This window comes from Amphiura filiformis, chromosome 1 (assembly GCF_039555335.1).
Source record: "Amphiura filiformis chromosome 1, Afil_fr2py, whole genome shotgun sequence".
NCBI classification, from domain to species: Eukaryota; Metazoa; Echinodermata; class Ophiuroidea; order Amphilepidida; family Amphiuridae; genus Amphiura; species Amphiura filiformis.
This window is the reverse complement of record NC_092628.1, coordinates 22,715,098-22,736,189: the sequence shown is the minus strand read 5'-3', so window position 1 is coordinate 22,736,189 and position 21,092 is coordinate 22,715,098. Positions and strand designations below refer to the sequence as shown.

General features: G+C 37.6%; 2 protein-coding genes across 3 annotated transcripts in view; both read right to left on the bottom strand.

Annotated features, from left to right (window-relative positions):
- The window catches only part of LOC140171366 (kelch-like protein 25), a 171,084-nt gene that overhangs the window by 139,409 nt on the left and 10,583 nt on the right, over positions 1 to 21,092 (bottom strand). The gene's annotated exons all lie outside the window — the stretch shown is intronic.
- On the bottom strand, positions 1,302 to 19,810 carry LOC140171071 (uncharacterized). 2 transcript variants are annotated; one of them, XM_072194337.1, is made up of 3 exons: positions 19,178 to 19,810; positions 18,222 to 18,482; positions 1,302 to 2,322 (listed from the first exon to the last, which is right to left on the bottom strand). In XM_072194337.1, exons 1-3 carry the CDS (start codon positions 19,790 to 19,792, stop codon positions 1,339 to 1,341), a joined length of 1,860 nt encoding a protein of 619 aa, XP_072050438.1. In that variant the 5' UTR covers positions 19,793 to 19,810; the 3' UTR covers positions 1,302 to 1,338. The 2 variants fall into 2 exon arrangements, with proteins under 2 accessions (XP_072050438.1, XP_072050368.1); XM_072194267.1 differs by lacking the exon at positions 1,302 to 2,322 and adding an exon at positions 14,096 to 15,281.

The window sequence follows — 21,092 nt, the reverse complement described above, 5'->3', positions numbered from 1 at the left end:
TGGATCAGATGTTTAAAACTGTGTTCATTCAATTGAAATCTTGAGTATAGGGTAATTGCTATGGTTACAATATAATACTGCACAAAAATCGAACTGATACCAACAAGAAAATGTGCAACTACACCTAGTTTCATTTACCCATAGACCCTTGAAATTAACTTTCTCCCAAGCGGGTGTCGAATGCAGACGACAAGTTTCAATTTAATTTTTACTTAATTCAAAAATTTCAGAATTGTAAATTTTCATGACCATATTTGGAATAAGCATGAAAAATGCATTAAAATGAGTACAAATATGTCTAGAAATGGTTATGTTGTTCTTGCGATAACTGTAGATATTTTGAGAAAATATCTCAAAACTATTTTGTAAGCCTATGGCTAGCACACAGAGCATTAACTCACCAAAAGTCTATTTTTATTGTGTACGTTGAAATAAGTGTCAGCTTATCAAATCAAATATAAATCTGTATTGAAGCTGGAATCAAACAGTACTTGAATCATCAGTGGTGATATCTACATTAAGTTCAAAAGAACTAGTTTAAAGAACGGATGCTTTTTCAATTTTAAGGCACGGCTTACCAATTACTATAGTATACAAATAATATGCAAATATCATGACACAAAACTATACAGCACAAAAGATCATCATGTAATCTATTACCCTACCGAGTTAGAAGTTCATCAGTTATTGCATGTAAGCTGTCGATTAATAGATTATTCAGATAACCTTACTTTCTAAGATATGTCATGAGACAGTTGGTACACAAACATTGTATGTAAATTCAATACAATGTTGGAAAACGTTAAACCAAAATTAACTATTAATATTAAATGCCTTCTTTTACACACTTCATTGACCACCTTGTTTGAATTGCACCAAAATTGTACTTTAATGTGGCAATCAGCGTGTTTACACTGAGCACTCTGTATTTTTACTGGGTATTACCCGGTAACCCACAATCCAATTCAGGCAACAACCACCACGTTTCTACAGGCGCTTAAAATAGTACTGAAAGTATTTTCCTGACCCCAAGCTGCTTTTAAGGTCACGATGTGATACATGAAATCAACATAAAAGATGTTCAACACCCAGCAACCGTTAACCGTTGTGTTTCCACTGACAGAAATAACGGATGTCACACCACATGGTCTACCTCATGAGGTGGATCACAGTTGCCGGGTGTCCATACCGCATCACTCTGAACCGATCTGTTTCCACTGAGCATATTAACCGGTAACACTCTAAACTAAACCACATTACCCGCCAACCGTTCCCCAGTAGAAACACGCAGAAAGTGAGCTACTGTGAGCAATTGTTACTAGAGTGTGTGTCTGAAGCCTAAATGGATGCAACAGAGTCAACTTCAGCATTAGCTTGCAGAATTGTGTTCCTTATCAAGGCAGGTTCAAGATCAAACTTGCTGCCGATTCCTGTTTGACAATCACAATATTCCTCGGCCTCGTCTGCCATTTTTAGCTTACGCCTGTTGAAAGATAAGAATGGTCTGCATGGTTCTTGCTGATCTACCCGGTTCCAACTAACCGATGCCTCCACATCTGCTTTCGCTTCAACAGTAATAGATGGTATGCTGTTGTCAAAGTCACATATAACCTTGTAAAGTTGCCAGAAACCACTCTCACGAAGGAGCATGTGACGCCTGAAGTAACATATCCCTCCATCATCAACTTCAAACTCAAAATCAAAAACACAATTTTTGCTATTGTTGCGCACTGGATATATTGCATTAGCCGTGACACTATACAGCAAGTATACTTTACAGCCAGGGTGATCCTTGTCATGGCATTTAAACAAAATATGTCCTTTGACTAGAACATGGTCTTCAACACTTATTAACCTCCCAGGGACTGACACTGGAACACATTGATCCCATTTGTTACTGACCAGACTGTAACGTTGTACAAAACAGTCACCGCCCTCATTGTCCCCAACTGCATATATGTAATCACTCAACCCATATAAGTCAAGAGTAGCACTTGTCATCACTGTCTTCATTGGTTTTTGCACAGTCCATTCATTACTCTCCAAATCAAACTTGAAGAAATTCTTTTCTCCTAACCATCTTTTATGCAACAGCAGTACATCTCTAGGCGCATCCTCATGAAATATGTCGATATCATTCACGGTTCCAAAAGCAACATATATCCCCTTCTTGCTGTCATAAACCATCGCCATGTAAGTGAAGCCATTTTCATATTCATTCAAATATGGATATTTGTAGGGGAAATCATTGAGATGATGAAGATTGTAGCAGCCAGACTTTGTTTTGCATAAGAAATCCCCACAGAAATTGGTTAATTGTCCCTGAAAATTGTAAAACAGAAGAATTCATCAGCCTTAATTTATGCCAAAATATAATACAAAGCAAGAAAAACAACATTAAATATTACTTTAAAAGCATATTATAAACAAATAAAGTGGCACGTAGGCTATTCTCAGTTTTGCAAGTAAAATTAATATCATGTACTTTAAACTTGTAAGACCTAGATCTTAGCCAGCATGAAAACTGCCTGGATCATGGATTGGAAGGGAGCTCAATTTAGAAAATGTAAAACTGATGTCAGCATCAAAGTTAGTTAGCAGCAAGTTAACCTATTGTCAATCATAACTTCCAACCAATATTCCAATGTTTCAGATATATCAACATCCCATAAATTGTTTGTACAAATTTCAATTGTTGTTGAAAGGAAAACAAGAGCACCAAGGGTGCTGTAGCTCAATTGTTATTTGAAATTTGACGTAAATATAATGTTCAGATATATGTACAGGGTGTCCCCCCAAAAAGAGGCCCCACATTGCGCCCCCGTTTTCTCCTATTTCAGAAAAGTTGATTAAGTATATGTTGGTATGTAAGCCTGTACCCGTTATCTTTAATAAACCGAAACAATTATTTCAATCGGCTCATAACTTTTGAAGATATGCCCTTTTAAAGAAATGTATCCGTTTTTCACTCTGTCCACGGAGGAGGTTTGGCTACTTCAAAGATTGAAAAGTGCACATACCATGCATGAATATAAAACATTCCTCGATGATAACTTTATAAAATAACAACTTTATTTTAGGGAATGGGTTTTACCGGTGGGCTTATGGGTTATTGATTTTGTTAAGTGTCATTATTTTGGGCGAGATTGATGTTGGATGGGACTTCTTTTGCTATACTTGCAATTACTTATGCTTTTCTCGGTTATTTTATGCCTTTTTGTTTTATTATGTTTCTTACTTTCTTACTTTATTGTTTCTTGCTTTCTTCTTATTGACAACATAAGTCATTTCTCTTTTTGGAATAATAGGTAGCCCCGAAAATGGCTGTTTAGTTTGTCTTTGGTTCTTTTGAAGTGAGTTTACTGTGCTGCTCTGCCCTCTACCTGGTTGTCTCCGAGACAAATACAGGTTTCAGCCCTAGTCCTCATTGCATCAATTGCTTTGCGTACTAACCTTGTGCGCCGGATACTTGTGAATATAGCAGTAATACGTTTGCAAATATCTTGGATTTTGCCACAAATGAAGAAATCAAGTGATGTGAGGTCTGGTGATCTTGCAGGCCACTCCACAGCATGACCCATCCCAACCACTCTGTTTGCTATCCGTGGACAGAGTGAAAAACGGGTACTTGTCTTTAAAGGGACATATCTTCAAAAGTTGTAAGCCGATTGAAATAATTGTTTTGGTTTATTAAAGCTAACAATTAAAGGTTTCTTTACATACCAAAATATATTTGCTCAACTTTTCAGAAATAGGCGAAAAAGAGGGCGCAATGAGGGGCCTCTTTTTTTGGGACACCCTGTATAAACCGTTGAATATATCAAATTGTTTTTTTTTAATATACTGGTATTTAATTGTGTTTATAACATTTCTTTATGTCAAGAATATTGCTAGTTGGTTTTATAAAAACGAGTTAACTCCCAACATTAACAATAAAACTAAATAATATAGTATTTGGTGCATCTCACATTCTTACCAAGTTCAACAATATGACATGTTTGATCATACAAATGAATTCAAGTATCTTGGTGTTACATTAGATCCACTTCTCATGGTGGGGATGTGAAACAAAATTTTAATTTTACGTGGCATAATGTACATGTATATAAAGGTCATTTATGTGCAACAGGGCCCTCCACCTTTGTTCCATGACCATTAAAGACTTAATGTACGATTTACGTCAAATTTTAATTTTGTTATTCTTTATTCAAAATGTTGAAATAATATTAGTAATAACTGCCGGTCCCGAAGGGTTGCTGTCCGTTTTAAGTTGAAATAACGAGGTAAAGTGAAAGAAACCCCACTAGTTATTTTGACCATTTAACATGCAGTTCTATGGGAGGACATATTATCATAATTTTTAAAATTATGATAATATGTCGAACTTTGCTCTGTTGACCTACAAAGACAACAAATTTGGCCGATTCCATTTAGGTGCAAGTTGGGACATGTGTAAACATTACAAATATGCAAAAAAAATCAGGTTTGAAAAAAATTAACCAATTTCATATTATAAGATCGTATATTAAGGCTTTAAGGTATAGGAATTTTTTTTGCTACAGCCCCCGAATGAAATGTATTTAATTATGTTTGTACTCACTAAGGTAGCATTGTGTGTGAATTTTACAGCCGGACTAAGTGCTATTCTTTTTTATGGTCATTTTAGTGACTAAAATGGCCCAAAATGAGGGGTTTTCAATATTGCTGTCCATTTCTAATCATCACCCCCATAGACTTTACATGTAAAATAAAAACGCCCATAAAAATTGAATAGCACTTAGTTCATATGTAAAATTCTCACAAAATGCTTTTGAGTGATTACAAAAATAATTAAATACTTTTAATTCAGGGGCTATGTGGAATTTTTTTATTGTATTTCTTGTGCAATGACATATAGGTCCTTTCACAATAAAATGTCCATCTGAAACAAAGGTGGCCTTAGGAACAACAGCATAGCCAGCATTTTAGTGTGCGGGAGTAAAGCCAAACTCTGTCCCCATTTGTCAATTTTTGACCTTTTTCAGTCATTTTAATGACATACTCCGATCCCCATCCCCATTTTCATCACTGGAAATTTCTGTGTTGGGGATGCAACTTTCCCCCTAGCTCTCAATGCCACTGCTCAGGAGGGAGGCAAGGTGCTGAGGTTATTGTGCATATAAATTGTTAATGAATAATAAATAAATGAATGGGCACCAAATATCTTCAGGTATAAACTGACAGGAATATTAGCAGTAATAAATATTTGTCTTTAGGCATGTCCACACCGAGGAATTTTTGCTTGAGCAAAGCGGCTCTCGGACAAAAACTTGGGGGGAAATCTACCATGTGAACGCTCTCAAGGATTCCAATTACTATGTTTACCCCAAATTTATCTGTGTCTGTTAATTAGTTAAATAAATGTAGGCTTCAAGACATCCAAATTGCACCTGCATTTCTGAAAAGCCACCCAATTTTTTTCTTAACCATCAGTTTCTGTGTGACAGGAAGTTGTTGGAAGTCTCAGGGAAAATCTTCAAAAGTTACCCATTTGGGCTACCAAACCATGAGCTTGGCAACCCTGATTACTTTGTCCTTGTCAAGCACTTGAACAAACACTCTACTGTTGACATTAGGTTTTAGTGGTTTATGCATATTTAAGAGCTTTAGAATTTTACAATCTCACATAAAAAATAATTACTATGTAAAACTATCCTCACAAATATCTGAGAGGTCACTGCAAAAATACACATGCTCCAAATCTAAACCTCCATAAAACACAGTAACATCATTGGCAAAGCTAAAATGTAAACATGTAACAGATGACTTATATTGCTTAAAACACCAAGGTTAACCCTGGTGTAGCATGTAAGAAATCTAGGAATGAGATTATTCTTGTGAAACTGCACAATTTTTTGTGACAAATTGCTCGAAAAAGCACACTTCCTGTCCATTTTTCCCAGCAAAATAAGTAACTTTCATGAACAAACTTGCAAAGATCGCCACCTCAAATTACCAGCTCCATTACTCAAACGATGTAGCAAGAGAAAGAAAAAACATAGAAAATCCGGATCATGTCTATAGCCTCAATTTGCTTTGCAAATTGAGCTAAAAAACCTTCTTGGTTTTGATTTTGATCACAATGGCTTCAAATTATGGCTAAGCTTTGCCATCAGCTATACCAACACCTATGTCACATGGCTTTAGTTTTGTACAACAAAACAATGTGATAATGTTGTCTAACCCCTATGTTAGTCTCTAACATAGCAATCATATGTTCATACAGTATATAGCAAACAAACCCTTGTAAATATGGGTCATTATTTCTCAATTCACCCAATGGGAAACACCTCACCCCCTTCAAATTTGTTCAAAATTGGTATACAGGGTGATTTTGGCTGGCAAAGCTCAAATTTCAAATTTTAGCTTAATCGGACGTCTGGTTTTTTATGCCCGCCCATTTTTGGCGATTTCGGCGAAAAATGGCGCGCCCATCAATATTGTCGCGACCATATCTCCGTAACCGTAGGTCCTACTGAGCTGAAATTGGTGTCATTATTTAGCTAATCTCTCAAAGAATCCAAATCTGCTATCATTTAGTATGTAGGAGTAAGAGAAAATTTGTGACCTTTTTTTCTGTACTTTGACCTTGAATTTGACCTTGTTGCCCACGTGACAGCGAGACGAATTTGCGTTGGAATTATACCCTCATATGTTATCTACAAAATATCAAAAAATAGGAGGGGTAATATTTTTGGTTTTTTTGCTAGACTTTCACAAAGTAAGCATGCAGGTGAAAACATATGTATTTAATGCAGAGTCGTAGATAATAAGTATTTAATGCATGTAGATATAGGCCTATATACAATTGGCCTATATTATAATAGTATCATGTGTACAATATACTGAGCCTACATACAAAATTACAGTTTTTCAACCATATGCTTGCTTTATGAAAGCCTAGCAAGAAAACAAAAAATATTACCCTCCAATTTTTGATATTATGTAGACAACATATGGAGGTGTAATTCCAACGCATAAATTAGCCCATGGGTCACGTGTAAGCAACAAGGTCAAATTCAAGGTCAAAGTACAGAAAAAAAAAGGTCATATTTTTCTCTTCCTCCTACACACTAAATGATAGTAGATTTGGATTCTTTGAGAGATAAGCTAAAAAATGACACCACTAGTTTCAGCTCAGTAGGACCTACGGTTACGGAGATATGGTCTCGATAATATTGATGGCGCTGCCATTTTTTCGCTAAATCGCCAAAAATGGGCATGGGCATAGCTAAATGAAAACCGTGACATCCGATTAAGCTAAAATTTGAAATTTGAGCTTTACAGCCAAAATCACCCTGTATACCAATTTTGAACAAATTTGAAGGGGGTGAGGTGTAAAATCATATTTTTTTTTTTTTTTTTGAGAAATAATGACCCATATGGCAATGCTATATAGACCAGCAGTTCCCAACTGTGGGTCGCAACCCTTTTGGGGGTCACAGCCTCTTTCAAGAGGGGTTGTGGGACATGAATTAGAGTGCAAGATACCATTGTATAAGTCATGTAACCCAATTTTAACCAATTGTAGGATTAAAATTACACATTTTCGAGCACTTCATACCCATTTGTCCCTGTAAAGTCATTCTGATGGCTGGTCAACGCGACAACTCAGAAATTTTGCCAGGTAAACTGCTGATAAGTTTTGGAAAGTAACAGCATTTGTATTTGTATAATGCGGTGGGTGGTGCCAAATTATTCATATGAAATTTGGATGATGGGAATAAAAGTCTGAAAAGCCCTGCCTGCTATAGACATAGCAAATCATACAGGAAAATCTGTATCAAGAATTTAGTTTGGTGGGTGCTTTTTCTCTCTCTCAAAAAAGAAACAACAAAGTGATATCTACATACATGTTGCAGCAACAAGGTTTGGATTTTTGTGATTATAGATTTCAATTTATGGTATCAAACAGGTAAGTCATGTACATTGTATTAGTCAAATTTATTTGGAGGTTCATTATTGTATGGTATTCATATAGAAGTATTCTTTCACAACATGTATAATATAATGGTAATGGCCGTTAACTAAATTTACTAGTTCTAAATATCAGCCTGTAAAAATCCTTGCAATGACAACTATAGTCACATTAATGAACATTTAAATCATAAATGTAACGTTGTACTGGCAATAATATTCAAGGTCTTCATATGCACTACAGCTAGGCTATTGCTTTAGTTACATGGGCAAAGAGAGTACCTGATACCGGCAAGCACATGTGAAACTCTAACAAAGCTTGATATCTTTATTTTCAGTTTTACATTGAAATAAGTGTCTGGTTATCAAATCGAATATCAATTCAGTATTGAAGTCGAAATCACTCGCTGCTTAGGAATCTGAATCATCTTGGTGAAATCTAATTTGCTTCTGTATTGGTCCCAGAATCACACGCTGCTTGTGAATCTGAATCATCACTTGGTGAAATCAATTATCAAGCTTTGGGCATTGTCCGGGGCATTGTTCAATTTGAAGACAGATTCAAGATCAAAGACTGCATCAAAATTCAGCCTTGCTAGCACTCTACTTCTGGGATCATCAGAATGACATTGACATCAGCTTGCCATTTCTAATTTGCGTCTGTTGAAAGTCAAGAATGGTCTGCATAGATCTTTCAGATCTGCCTTGTACCTGCAAACTGATGCCTCCACATTTGCTTCCTTCTGTACTGTAATAGAAGGTGTGTCAATGCCAAAGTCATATTTAACCCTGTGAAGTTTCCACAAGTTTGCCTTTGTTTTATCTTGGAATTGATATTCCTTGACCATACCAAAGTATACACTGGTATTGTCTACAAAGATATGGGAGTCAGTAACTGGACAATCTTTGCTGTTATTGCGCACTATAGAGAAAGTGTTAGACATAGGACTATACAGCATGTAGATCACATATGGCTCAATATCATCCGGGGTGATAGAGTCTACCAAACATGTAAACAAAATATGTCCTTCGACCACAGCATGATCCCAAATCGCTATTGGCTTACCTATACCTGACAGTGGAACACAATATTCCCATTCATTGCTTACCAAACTGTAACGTTGTATAACAAATTCATTATGGTCTTCATAATTAATACCAACTGCACATAAGTAATCATCCAATTTATGTAAGTGAAGATAATTGCTTATCATCACTGTCTTCATTGGTTTTAGAACAGTCCATTTATTACTCTCTAAATTAAACTTGAAGAAATTCTTCTCTTCCACCCAATCATCATACATCATCTGTGCATCATGGGGTGCATCTTCTTTAAATAGCCAGGCTTCATCCTCCTCTGCATGTTCGATAATTCCACAAGCGGCATGTATCACGTTGTCAACAACAAGCAGACTTAAGTCACCTTTATCCATGTGATTTGAAACAAGAGCACCAATGGCGCTGTGGCTCTGCGCTTTTTGGTGAAAGTGAAAGTAATTGTTCTTGGAGTCGCATGGGCAACAAGTGAAATCATTTGAGTATGTGACAGATCACATTCCCCCAACAGGTACATCTGGTAGGTTGGTAGCTATCTCATTTGCAGAGCATACAATGATACATCAATCAATTTAGGGAATTAGCGACATGGATCGAAGCGGGTGGAAATGAGTCCAAATGGGCCAAAACACATCAAAATATAATTATATACAAGTAGTAGGCCTATGTCAAGAATAGTGTTAGTCTGAATAAGGCTTTGGCTCTAAATGGTGACTGTACCACCAAGTTTCATGACAGTTAATACTAATTTGACCTCAGATGACCCTGGTGACTCTGAAATGACATTCCCAAAATTTGACTCTAAAAAGTGACTATACCTAACAAGTTTCATGCCCATCCGACAGTTTTTACAAATTTGACCTCAGATGACCCCTGGTGACCCCAAAATGACTTTCCAAAAATTTGACTCCAAATGTTGACTGTACCCACCAAGTTTAAAGCCCATCAGACAGTTCTGACTAATTTGACCTCAGATGACCCCTGGTGACCCAGATATGACCTTCCCAAAATTTTGGCTATAAATGTTGGCTGTATCCACCTATTTATAAGCCCATATGACAGTTTTTACTAATTTGACCTCAGATGACCTCAAAATGACCTTCCAAAAAGTTGGCTCTAAATGTTGATTGTACCCACCAAGTTTCATGCCTGTCCGACCGTTTTTACTCATTTGACTTTAGATGACCCTTGTTGACCCCAAAATGACCTTTCAAAAATTGGCTCTAAAATGTTGACTGTACCCACCAAGTTTCATGGCCATATGAGTTTTTACTAATTTGACCTGACACTGGATGACCACAGGTGACCCTAAAATGACCTTCCAAAAAGTTGGCTCTAAATGTTGACTTACCCACCAAGTTTCATGCCTGTCCAAGAGTTTTTACTACATTGACCTCAGATGACCCCTGTTGACCCCCCCAAATGTCTTTCCAAAAATTTGACTCCCAAATGTTGACGATACCCACCTAGCTTCACACCCATTGACAGTTTTTACTTATTTGACCTCAAGATGACCCCTGGTGACCCTGAAATGACCTTTCCAAAATTTGGCTATAAATGTTGACTGTATCCACCAATGTTCATGCCCATACAACAGTTTTTACTAATTTGACCTCAGATGACCTCTGGTGACCCCTGAAATGACTTTCCAAAAATTTGCCTTTAAATGTTGACTATACCCACCAAGTTTCATGCCTGTCCGACCGTTTTTACTCATTTGACTTTAGATGACCCTTGTTGACCCCAAAATGACCTTTCAAAAATTGGCTCTAAAATGTTGACTGTACCCACCAAGTTTCATGGCCATATGACAGTTTTTACTCATTTGACCTCAGATGACCCCTGGTGACCCCAAAATGACCTTCCAAAAATATGACTCAAATATTGACTGTACCTGCCATGCCCGTCCAACACTTTTGATTAATTTGACCTCAGATGACCTGTGTTGACCCCGAAATGACCTTCCAAAAATTTGGCTCTATATATTGACTGTACCCACCAAATTTCATGCCCGCCCAAAAGTTTTTACTAATTTGACCTCGTGTGACCTCTGGTGACCCTAAAATGACCTTCTAAAAATTTGGCTCTAAATGTTGACTGTACCTACCAAGTTTCATGCCCATAGGACAGTTTTTTCTAATTTGACCTCAGATGACCTCTGGTGCCCCGAAATGACCTTCCAAAAATTTGGCTCTAAATGTTGACTGTACCCACCAAGTTTGTAATGCTTGCCATGACAATTTTACTAATTTGACCTCAAATGACCTCGGGTGACCTTGACCCACTTGCCAAAACAAACTTGTTCTGTCTCGGGTCAAGATGCACCCACCCACCAAGTTTGAGGAACACGCGACCCCTAGTCTCCGAAAAAATAAGAATTTGCTCACCGATAGCTTCACATTCTACATTGCATTCAAAATCTAGTCGGATTTGCTGAAGAATGACACCGTGTAATAATGGAAGTTCAGAAGTAAACACAGCCGATCACAACAGGCGATTGCATCAAAAATGTTGCTAAAATTACATTTCACTCTTCGGCAAAATAAGGCAAATCTTGCTCAAAAGATGCAGTTGACTCATCGAAATAACTTTCATCCAAATTTCAACATTAACAGAATGAACCTCCAGTGCAAACTGCAAAAAATTGCACTGCTGTCTGCCTGAAAAACGATAGCAAAGCACTCTAGCATGGAATGCGTGAAGCGTGTACAAATTGAAACTAGCCCGAGGTACTCACACTGCGTCATCACCGCGACGTGACTTCACGGTGCCCCGTTTGTACGTACGTATGGCATTCAGGGCCCTAGTGAGGAAGGAACAGGGCCATGATGTTTGAGGCTAATTCGAAACTAGAGTTCTGGAGTAAACTGACAGACAGATAGACGTTGCGTATTATGTGGGCATAATTTATTCAATATTATATTATTATTACTTGTCTTTGGGCATTTATATTTTTATGTTTGAGAAAATATTTGGGCCATCGTAATTATCTATTTTTTTAATTTTTTTAAAAGCCAGTTGAAAAAGGATGTTTGGTTTGGTGATTGAATTCACTCAGTGGCTAGTAGTAATACTATGACTTTACCATGTTTACGTCCCGGGTTTACGTACATGTACCCATGATGTACCAGTGCTATCATAGGTATTAGTAATTAATACCTATGGTGCTATGTAGTCCATGAGTGCATCATGTGCATGAGCATATGCCATGATGATGGCTGATGACTGAGTGGTTTCCGACTTTGGCGATCTTTTCTTTTAGACCACCCGAGTTATAAAGGGTTAAAATTACGATTTTATCAAATTAAACTTTCGCATCAAGGTTAAACATGTTTTTAACTATTCAAACATACCTTTTACTTTGTCGAACAAGCTTTATTTTGTTTTTATCGCAATTTTGGACGTAAAAGAGCTGAATGCAAAACCGGTGATGCAAACTCAGAAACCGATAGCACGAGCACTTGATATACGCTCGCTTTGACAGTGATTAACGCTCGCGTATGAAGCATTTTCAAACGCGTTTGACAGTTTTTTCTGCGTGACGCAATTCTGAATTTATTCAAGATGGCGAATTTCTCGAAAAACACAATGTATTTTTCTTTAAGAAATTCCCTCATTTCACAAATTCTTTGCCACTTTCCTCTCATCTGATCATCTTTTCATGTAACGGGAGTGATGCTGCTTTTATGAAGGTACGTTTCTCGTTTTTCCGATAATTTTTAAATTGTTTTTTAAGACAAAAACCTTCGAGCATAATAGGCGTTTTCACTTGTTTGCAAAAAGTTGTTTTAACCTTGTTTTTTACCCCATAATTTCCCTCATTTATCGAAGCCCTGCCCTCCTTCAAATATATTAAACCTTGACTTCAAAGTGTTTGGCAACTGTTTAACCTTGATGCAAAATTAAACCTTGATGCAAACGTAATAATTTAGTCCCTATATAGCGAGGGTGGTCTAAAGGAAAAGATCGCCCGACTTTGAAAGTTGCATCGATCGTAGAGGTAGTACTGCTCCTACTCCTAGTCTCCCAGACACCTTGCGATCTCTCTTTGGGATATTTTTTACCAAATAGAGTAACAATCTGTCCTTTGACATATTTAATTTAATTTGTTTTAACCATGTTTACGACTTATCGTAGTGCAATTTCGCCGGCGACATCTGTCATGTGTATTCATGTGGGGGCAGACATCTTGGTTGTTTTTGTTTGTTGACTTGTTCCACTGCCAAAGACTGTTCATTACGATGTCTGTGATTGGTTCATTTTGGGGCTAATTTCTAAGGACAGCACTGATTGGATAATTACGCATTACATCATTGGGAGATAACCGCGTTACCGGAAAAGCAAAAATTTGCACTTGCGCAAGGAAAATAGTCCACTAGGAAATTCATTTTGTTCCGATTTATTCAAGATTCGACAATTTTCATGACTATTTTTTGATATTCCTTAACTATTTCTTTATTTAAATTGTAAAGAAATAGTTAAGAAAAGTTAAGAAAGTCAAAATAACTTTTGAATCTGAACCTGAGAGTACTAAAATCTTAAGACATTTTAATGTTAAACTTCCGTTGGTTTGCGCCATTGTCACGCAAGGTTAAATTATACAGACCAAAATAATCTCTAGCACACTGGGGAACCAAGTAATAACTCGTTATGGTGGCTTTTTAACAAAAAATCACATTTTCTCAACTGAATTTCAACTCTATCGGGAGTGCAATCGATGAAAAAATAATTTGGCAAAACTTAGAAACCAATTTGAAAACCTAAAGCCAAGCACAAAAAATTCCTTAGCATAAAAACCAACACTGTATTGTGTAACCCTACGGTTCTGATGACGATGACTCCTTAGCTTCGCTGGAGCCAAAAATCATGGTGGATTTAAAAGGTGGATTTAGAAATGGATATCTGACCGGGAAGTAATTAAGGTGATGTAGCACATAGCAACCAGACTTTGTTTTACATATGAAGTCTCCAGAATCTGACAGGATCACTTGTCCCTGAAAATTGTATAAAACTGTAATTTTGTCTTAAAACTAATAGGCGGTTAGAAAACTTATCATATATGTAAAATTCAGATCTTGGAAAAGCTATTAATTTTACGATTCTACATGTAGGCAAGATTTACACATTTCATTATTGACCAGCTTGCATAATTTGCACCAAAGTTATACTTTAATGTGACAATGTCAGCTTCCTAACATCAGATCTCATCAATTGTTACTAGAGTGTGTATCTGAAGCCAAATTGGATGCAACAGAGTCAACTTCAGCATTAGCTTGCAAAATCGTGTTCCTTATCAAGGCAGGTTTAAGATAAAACTGGCTTCTTCTTCCAAAACATGTATTACACAAACAATGTTCCTCAGCCTTCCTTGCCATTCTTAGCTTACGTGTGTTGAAAGATAAGAGTGGTCTGTGTGGTTCTTTCTGATCTACTTGGTACCAATCAACTGATGCCTCCACATCTGGTTTTGCTTGAATAGTAATAGATGGTATGTCTTTGTCGAAGTCACAAATAACCCTGTGAAGTTGCCAGAAAGGGACTTCCTCATGGACCATGCGACGCCTGAAGTACAATATCCCTGCATCATCAACTTCAAGCTCAACATCGAATGAATTTGGTTCATCAAACAAACAATGTTTGCTGTTGTTGTGGACTAGAGATATTGCATTAGCTGTGACACTATACAGCAGGTATACAACTTCATTGTCATAGGAGTTCATGTAATGGGCTTTAAATAAAATATGCCCTTCTACTACAGCATGCTCTTCAACACTTACACGTAACCTCTCCGGCACCGATACTCGAACACATTTGTCCCATTCGTCACTGACCAGACTGTAACGTTGCACAAAACAGTCACCATACTCATCATCTCCAACTGCATATATGTAATCACTCAACCTATATAAGTCAAGAATAGGACTCGTCATCACTGTCTTCATTGGTTTTTGCACAGTCCATTCATTTCTCTCCCAATCAAACTTGAAGAAATTCTTCTTACGTAACCAACTTTTATGCATCAGCTGTACATCTATAGGTGCATCCTCATGATACATGTCATCCTTATTGTGAAAAAAGTCATAATCATCTATGATTCCTAAAGCAGCGTATATCCCCTTGCTGTCATAAACCATCGCCATGTAACTGAAGCCATTTTCATATTCATCCAAATATGGATATTTGTAGGGGAAATTGTTCAGATGATTAAGCTTGTAGCAACCAGAATTTGTTTTGCATAAGAAGTCCCCACCAAATGTGGTTAATTGTCCCTGGAAATGGAAAAACAGAAGCAGCCATCAGCCTGAATTTTCATTAAAATATAATAATACACAACAAGCAGAAGAACATATCATATCTAAAACTGTTTGTCAACCCTCCACACTTTTATTTTTTCCCCATGCTTTTTAGCCAGACACCCTTTTTATCAGGAAATGAAACCCCAAAGCTTACAAAATTGTAGTTATCAAATTTGGAAGACTGAACATTGTCGCTATTGCGAATTTCATAGTCACTTCCTGGTTGATTTATCACTATCTGCACCATCATTGTCCATAATTTCCAAGTCCAAATTGATGCAGCATTTAACCTAACACTCATGATTTTCTTCTTCATCTGAAACATTTGTGATATTATTGGCACAATAAAATACATCATCAGCATCACACACTAAGTTAGCTCTAGTATAGAGCCTCTCTGCCATTGCCCAATAGCACAAGTAATTTATATGAGGTCCGACTACTACCATACCACAAGCAATACGCGCCTCGATGTCGGCGCTATGCGCCTCTACACGTCTCGGCGCTGCGCGCCTCGATGTCGGGGCTACGCGCCTCTACTGTTTGGACATCGCGATCCGAGGGAACTGACTAAGTTCTAACACTAAGTATACACATCCTTTATGTTTAACTTCCTATACAAACAGGAAAAAAATTTAAAAACATTATTTTAATTTTTTTTTTTTTAGGTTTTGGAGTGTCCCTGGACCTAGACCTAATTGCTATTAAAGGTCACATGATACTTCCTGAGGTGTGCACACACATATCTTGAGCTCTCATTTGATTGACTTGTTGTTGCTGAAAATCTATCGTGTTGCTGTTAAAATTTATATCATCATCTTGGACTTATCACCAGGAATCTCTACATATAATTTTCATTGCTGATTTTGATATATTTGTGGAGATTTTAATGAATTTAGTTTGAAATTCTGTGCTGTCTTCATATATTTTCTACATATTAAGTTGTCTTCATGTCTACCAGCTACATCCTGTATTGATCCAAGTTTACAAGGAGTAACAATTGGTTATTGATTGACAATGGCATCTTCCTTTCATCAGACAATGCACTCAGCATGGAGTATTATGCACAGAACCCTTGCAAACTTTAACCTATCTTTTGCTGGTTTTTCTCATGATGACATTTTGGGGATTCAAAATGGATTATTGAACCCAAGTCTATTTCAACCACTGTATCAATCAACCCAGAATATTTTGACTCTATTATAAGTGAACTGACATTACTGTATCCATCACCGGAAGACAAGGGCAAGCAACATGGTCTCATCTTTAGATGCTGTGAACTAGCTGTAACCATCACTTGCTACCCTACTAAGTGCACCATGTCTGTACAAGGAAGCCAACATTCCACATGGGTATCCTCAGTTCTTCAAGATCGCATTGGTAACTTACTTATCAGCCGGGTATCAAATGTCTCTATGACTTCCAGTGATTCTGATGAGGAAATATCATTCACAGCCGGTTTACCTGTAACCTCCACACCTATAAGGTCTACTACTACTACGACTAGTCGACAGGAATATATGTCAGTTGGCACCCAAACTGATCAGCAGCTTGTTACTATGACAACTTCAACCCAAACTACCTGTCAACAAGAACTCTGTACAACAGGAACCCAGACTAGTCATGCTTCATCTCTTTGTGAAACCATTACAACTCCTGTAACATTAACCCCTACCACTCAACATGTGGTAGATGTTCCAGAACCAACTCACCTTCAGCCTAATGTAACAACTTTTGATATTCCAACTATACCTACCAGCAACCCATTTGGTGTTAGAACCTTTGGGTAAGAGTCTCATCAAAAACTGGGAACTTAGGCATTGAAGCTACTTGTGCAGTGTCGACACCCTGTATTATAAACATTTTTTTCCCTGCAATGAATCATGTCTTTAAAATACTCCATTGGTGAGCAACGGGCGATTGGTATTTCACCGAACGCAAGAAAAGGAGTCCTATCTAATTGGCTAGAAATCGATCGCTAGATCGCTCAGTGGTGAAGTACAAACTCAAAATGTAGAGATGTATTCAATTCTATTTAAATTCTATTTAAAGAAAGTTGCAAGTGTCTCGATATGGTGCATTGTATTATAGACATGTGATTTAATATTCTATACAGCACGTGGACCTGAGCGGAATGGGCTATGCGTGTTCCTTTTATATGATTATAATTCTCAAACAGTTGAATATATCACATTTTTAATGTACGATTTAAAAATCGTTATGGTGAAAATGCAGTAGAATATATCAGCTTAAAGAAAATAGCAATCGTCGCTGAGTGTATTGAATTTCCAGCTAGTGTATTGAAAACAAAACCTGAGTTTTACCTCACAACAAATCAAATTTTCTTGTAATGACAACATCATATGGGGTACTGAGCATGCGTAAATCGTAAAAACGTGTAGAATAGAAACTCTGAGGTATCTCATATCGTGTAAATGATATGCTTAGCCTGAGTCGCTCGGCCTATCTCGCACAAAACCGCCATGCGTAGCTGTTGAAAAACGAGTGGACTCGCCGTACTATCACGGCAATTTTTGACACAAAGATATAGGGATGATGATGCTGTGCATCAGACTTGTTTCGTCTCCTAATCCGACTTATGCAGACTTGTTTCGTCTCCTTTCAGTTTTGCCTAAATCAGTGGAACAAAACATACGGTTACCATATCTAGCACCTTGATGCTTAATTTACATTCACGTCACAGAACTGGAGCGTAATTTTGATAAATTTTACGCCCATCAAGCTGTTCACAATCATGTCACAGAACATGAGCGTAATTTTGATAAATTTTACGCTCATCAAGCTGTTCACAATCACCTCACAGACCAGGAGCGTAATTTTGAATAGTTACAGATGGGCAAACAAGCACAAAGGTGTAAGACATTGTAACCTTGCAAATATGACGATACGTACTGTTACTGTATTTCTTGAAGCAAATAACTCTGGATGGCTTTCAATCAGTGGGACATCTGCTTCATCCTTGGTAGCATTCAGCCTGATAACCTCCTCTACCATGTCCTTACACTCTGGAACATCTAGGATCTCTTCACCAAGGATCTGCTTCAGATTCTCAACTTGCACCAACCCAAGACGTGCCTTCTTTAGAAGGTGCACTACACTGACTTTGCGTTGTTCCCAATCATACTTCAGCCAGGCTATCACTACTTGTAGAATCTGTAGTTATATAATATAATTGGAAATTACACAACAGATTAGGCTGGACAAAAATATTGATGTGTTTCCAGTCCCCAGAGCCAGTACTGACCCATTCTCAACCACATCAACCCTAAAAACCTGGATCCATCCCTGCAAAAACATAAAATACCATGCATTGTAACAACAAATGGCAGTGGTGTAGCTATCAGGTAGTATTCCTACAGGAGCAAAATTATTAATTGAAGAGCTTTGTTGCAAAACCCCTTAACATCCACTTTTTACTTTTTTAATTATGAATTTTAATTAAATTCGGGAAAATGGCATTTTTTGAGTATTTCCGAAGCTACACCTTTTGTTAATTAAAATGATTTTTTTTTTTTTAGTGACCCAAAAACAGTTCCCTTTGGTTTTAATAGGTAAAGAACATTCCATGCTACTAGTATACATCAAAAAATTAAAACAACACAATTCTATATTCATTTTATGTTCAGATTTCCGGAAATTCCCTAAAATTTCCCAAACGGGAAATATACCATATCTCCGGAAGGGAAAGTGGTATGAAGGTCAAACAACCACCAAAATGTGTATTTTTACCCACACTTTATAATGTCATGTCAATAACTCAATTTCAGCCAAAAGTGGATGCAAGGGGTTTTGAAACAAAGCTCTTCAATTGTTAATGTTAGCAATTTAATTGAAATTAAAACACTAACCTGTTCTTCAGAACATGCGTCGGTCTCAATATCATCATTCTCCATCATTTCCATCAGAATATCTGCAGATGCATTCTCCAAAAACACTTCAGATCTACCACACTCAGGAAAGTTCTGAACAAGGTGCTCCTGATACAACTTGGCAACATCTGACAGACTGTCATGATTACATGAAATGGCCCACACCTCAAAACAGTCATCAATGGAGAGGTTCTCTTTAACATCACAAAGATACTCGGCACACAATTTCATTGCATCTGTTAACATCATATAATTAGCCATTCTTAGAATCCCAGCAGCTGTTTGGATAGAGAGAGTGAAATATCCAGTGTAAGCAAACTCCAGTAGCTGCGTGAAACAATCCTCAGTTCCAGGAACAGTCACCTCCCTCATTGCACTCTCTTGAAACCCAGATGAAAACATCCCTTCAAAGTAGTCACTGGCACAACTTAGAACAGCTTTGTGAGCAGGAAATCGTTGATTTCCTATGATGATGGTGACATCGCAGAAAGCAGACTGTTGTCTAAGTTGGTTGAGTCCAGATGAGAGAAGAGGTGGGTATGAAGGATTGCCTAGTTTCTTCAAATGACAGTTTTTGTCCAATCTTGCCGCCATCTTGTAAGTGCATCAATCCAACTACATGTATCTCACTGTAATTTGTGTCCTGTGCAAAAGTGAAATAATGAAAAGACATGATTTTACTGAATGTTCTATGATATCGTCTATTACACACTGAAGGAACAGACATCGTAATATCCCACTTTCTTGCTGAACTATGTTAGGGGGATAACAAAAGTATAGTACCAATGTATATTTGACTTGCTTAGTGCCCCTGGCATTCAAGTCAACTGAAGGGGGCGCTTAATATTAGCATAAATCAAACTGAACTTTGTTATAGTCTAATAAAACAGAACAACGGACCCTATCATTACATTGTTGTGCAAAAAAGGTAAATTGCTAACTCAGTTGGGTGGAGTTAAAGGTTGCCTGTGTGGACACACAGTCAAGGTAAACATCACATTTATCCAACAAAACAAAATTATCGCTACAGCAATTAGTATTTTGTTGGAACTGTCAAAGGTATTGCTTCATGCTTTACCTCATTTCTTCGGCCTGCAATATGACATAGTCATATCTAATAGTGAAAACATTTTGTGGGGAAAAATAGTCCCAAACAGAAATGTTTGGTAGACTCATAACCGGTGCGATCTTACCTTTCCGATGTTGATTAAGATACTTCTTGCATCGATCCCGAGATGCGGAAAAAACCAATAGTCATTTTGTCCCACATAAATGAATAAATAACAAAAACCCCGATCCCCGGTGGACTCACCCAAAAGGTGACGTCACACCATATGATAAATCCTTATCCGACTTGGGATCCCCTACTCGGACCAAACTTGTAGGGGTGGCGGGGTCGGGATAATCAACATCGGAAAGGTAAGATCGCACCGGTTATGAGTCTACCAAACATTTCTGTTTGGGACTAGACTCAGTACACCGGTCGATCTTACCGTTTCCGATGTTGATTAAGATACTTCTTGCATCAACATCTGAAAGATCGATCTAGCAAGTAACCGACGGATGGAGGTACAAGATTGGTCGGCATCTGATCAGGGACCGGGAGCGGGTAACGATGGCTTTCGCGAGGTCAGAAAATATTTTCCCCCAGCGGTCGGGAAACAAAAAGACCACGCGATCACAGACATAAACCTCCTTACTTAATAAGTTTGGTGGTTAAGAATAGCGACACTGGTTCTTACCATGCTGAGTATTCTGTATAGTCTGAAAACCTGGTACCCGTACACCACCGTATTATGATCGCCCGAACAATGTCGGTAAACCTCCGCCCGTCTCTGATTACTAACGTGGCGGAAGTATCGTAGAGAAGGGCGAAGGTGGCTTCCGGGACACC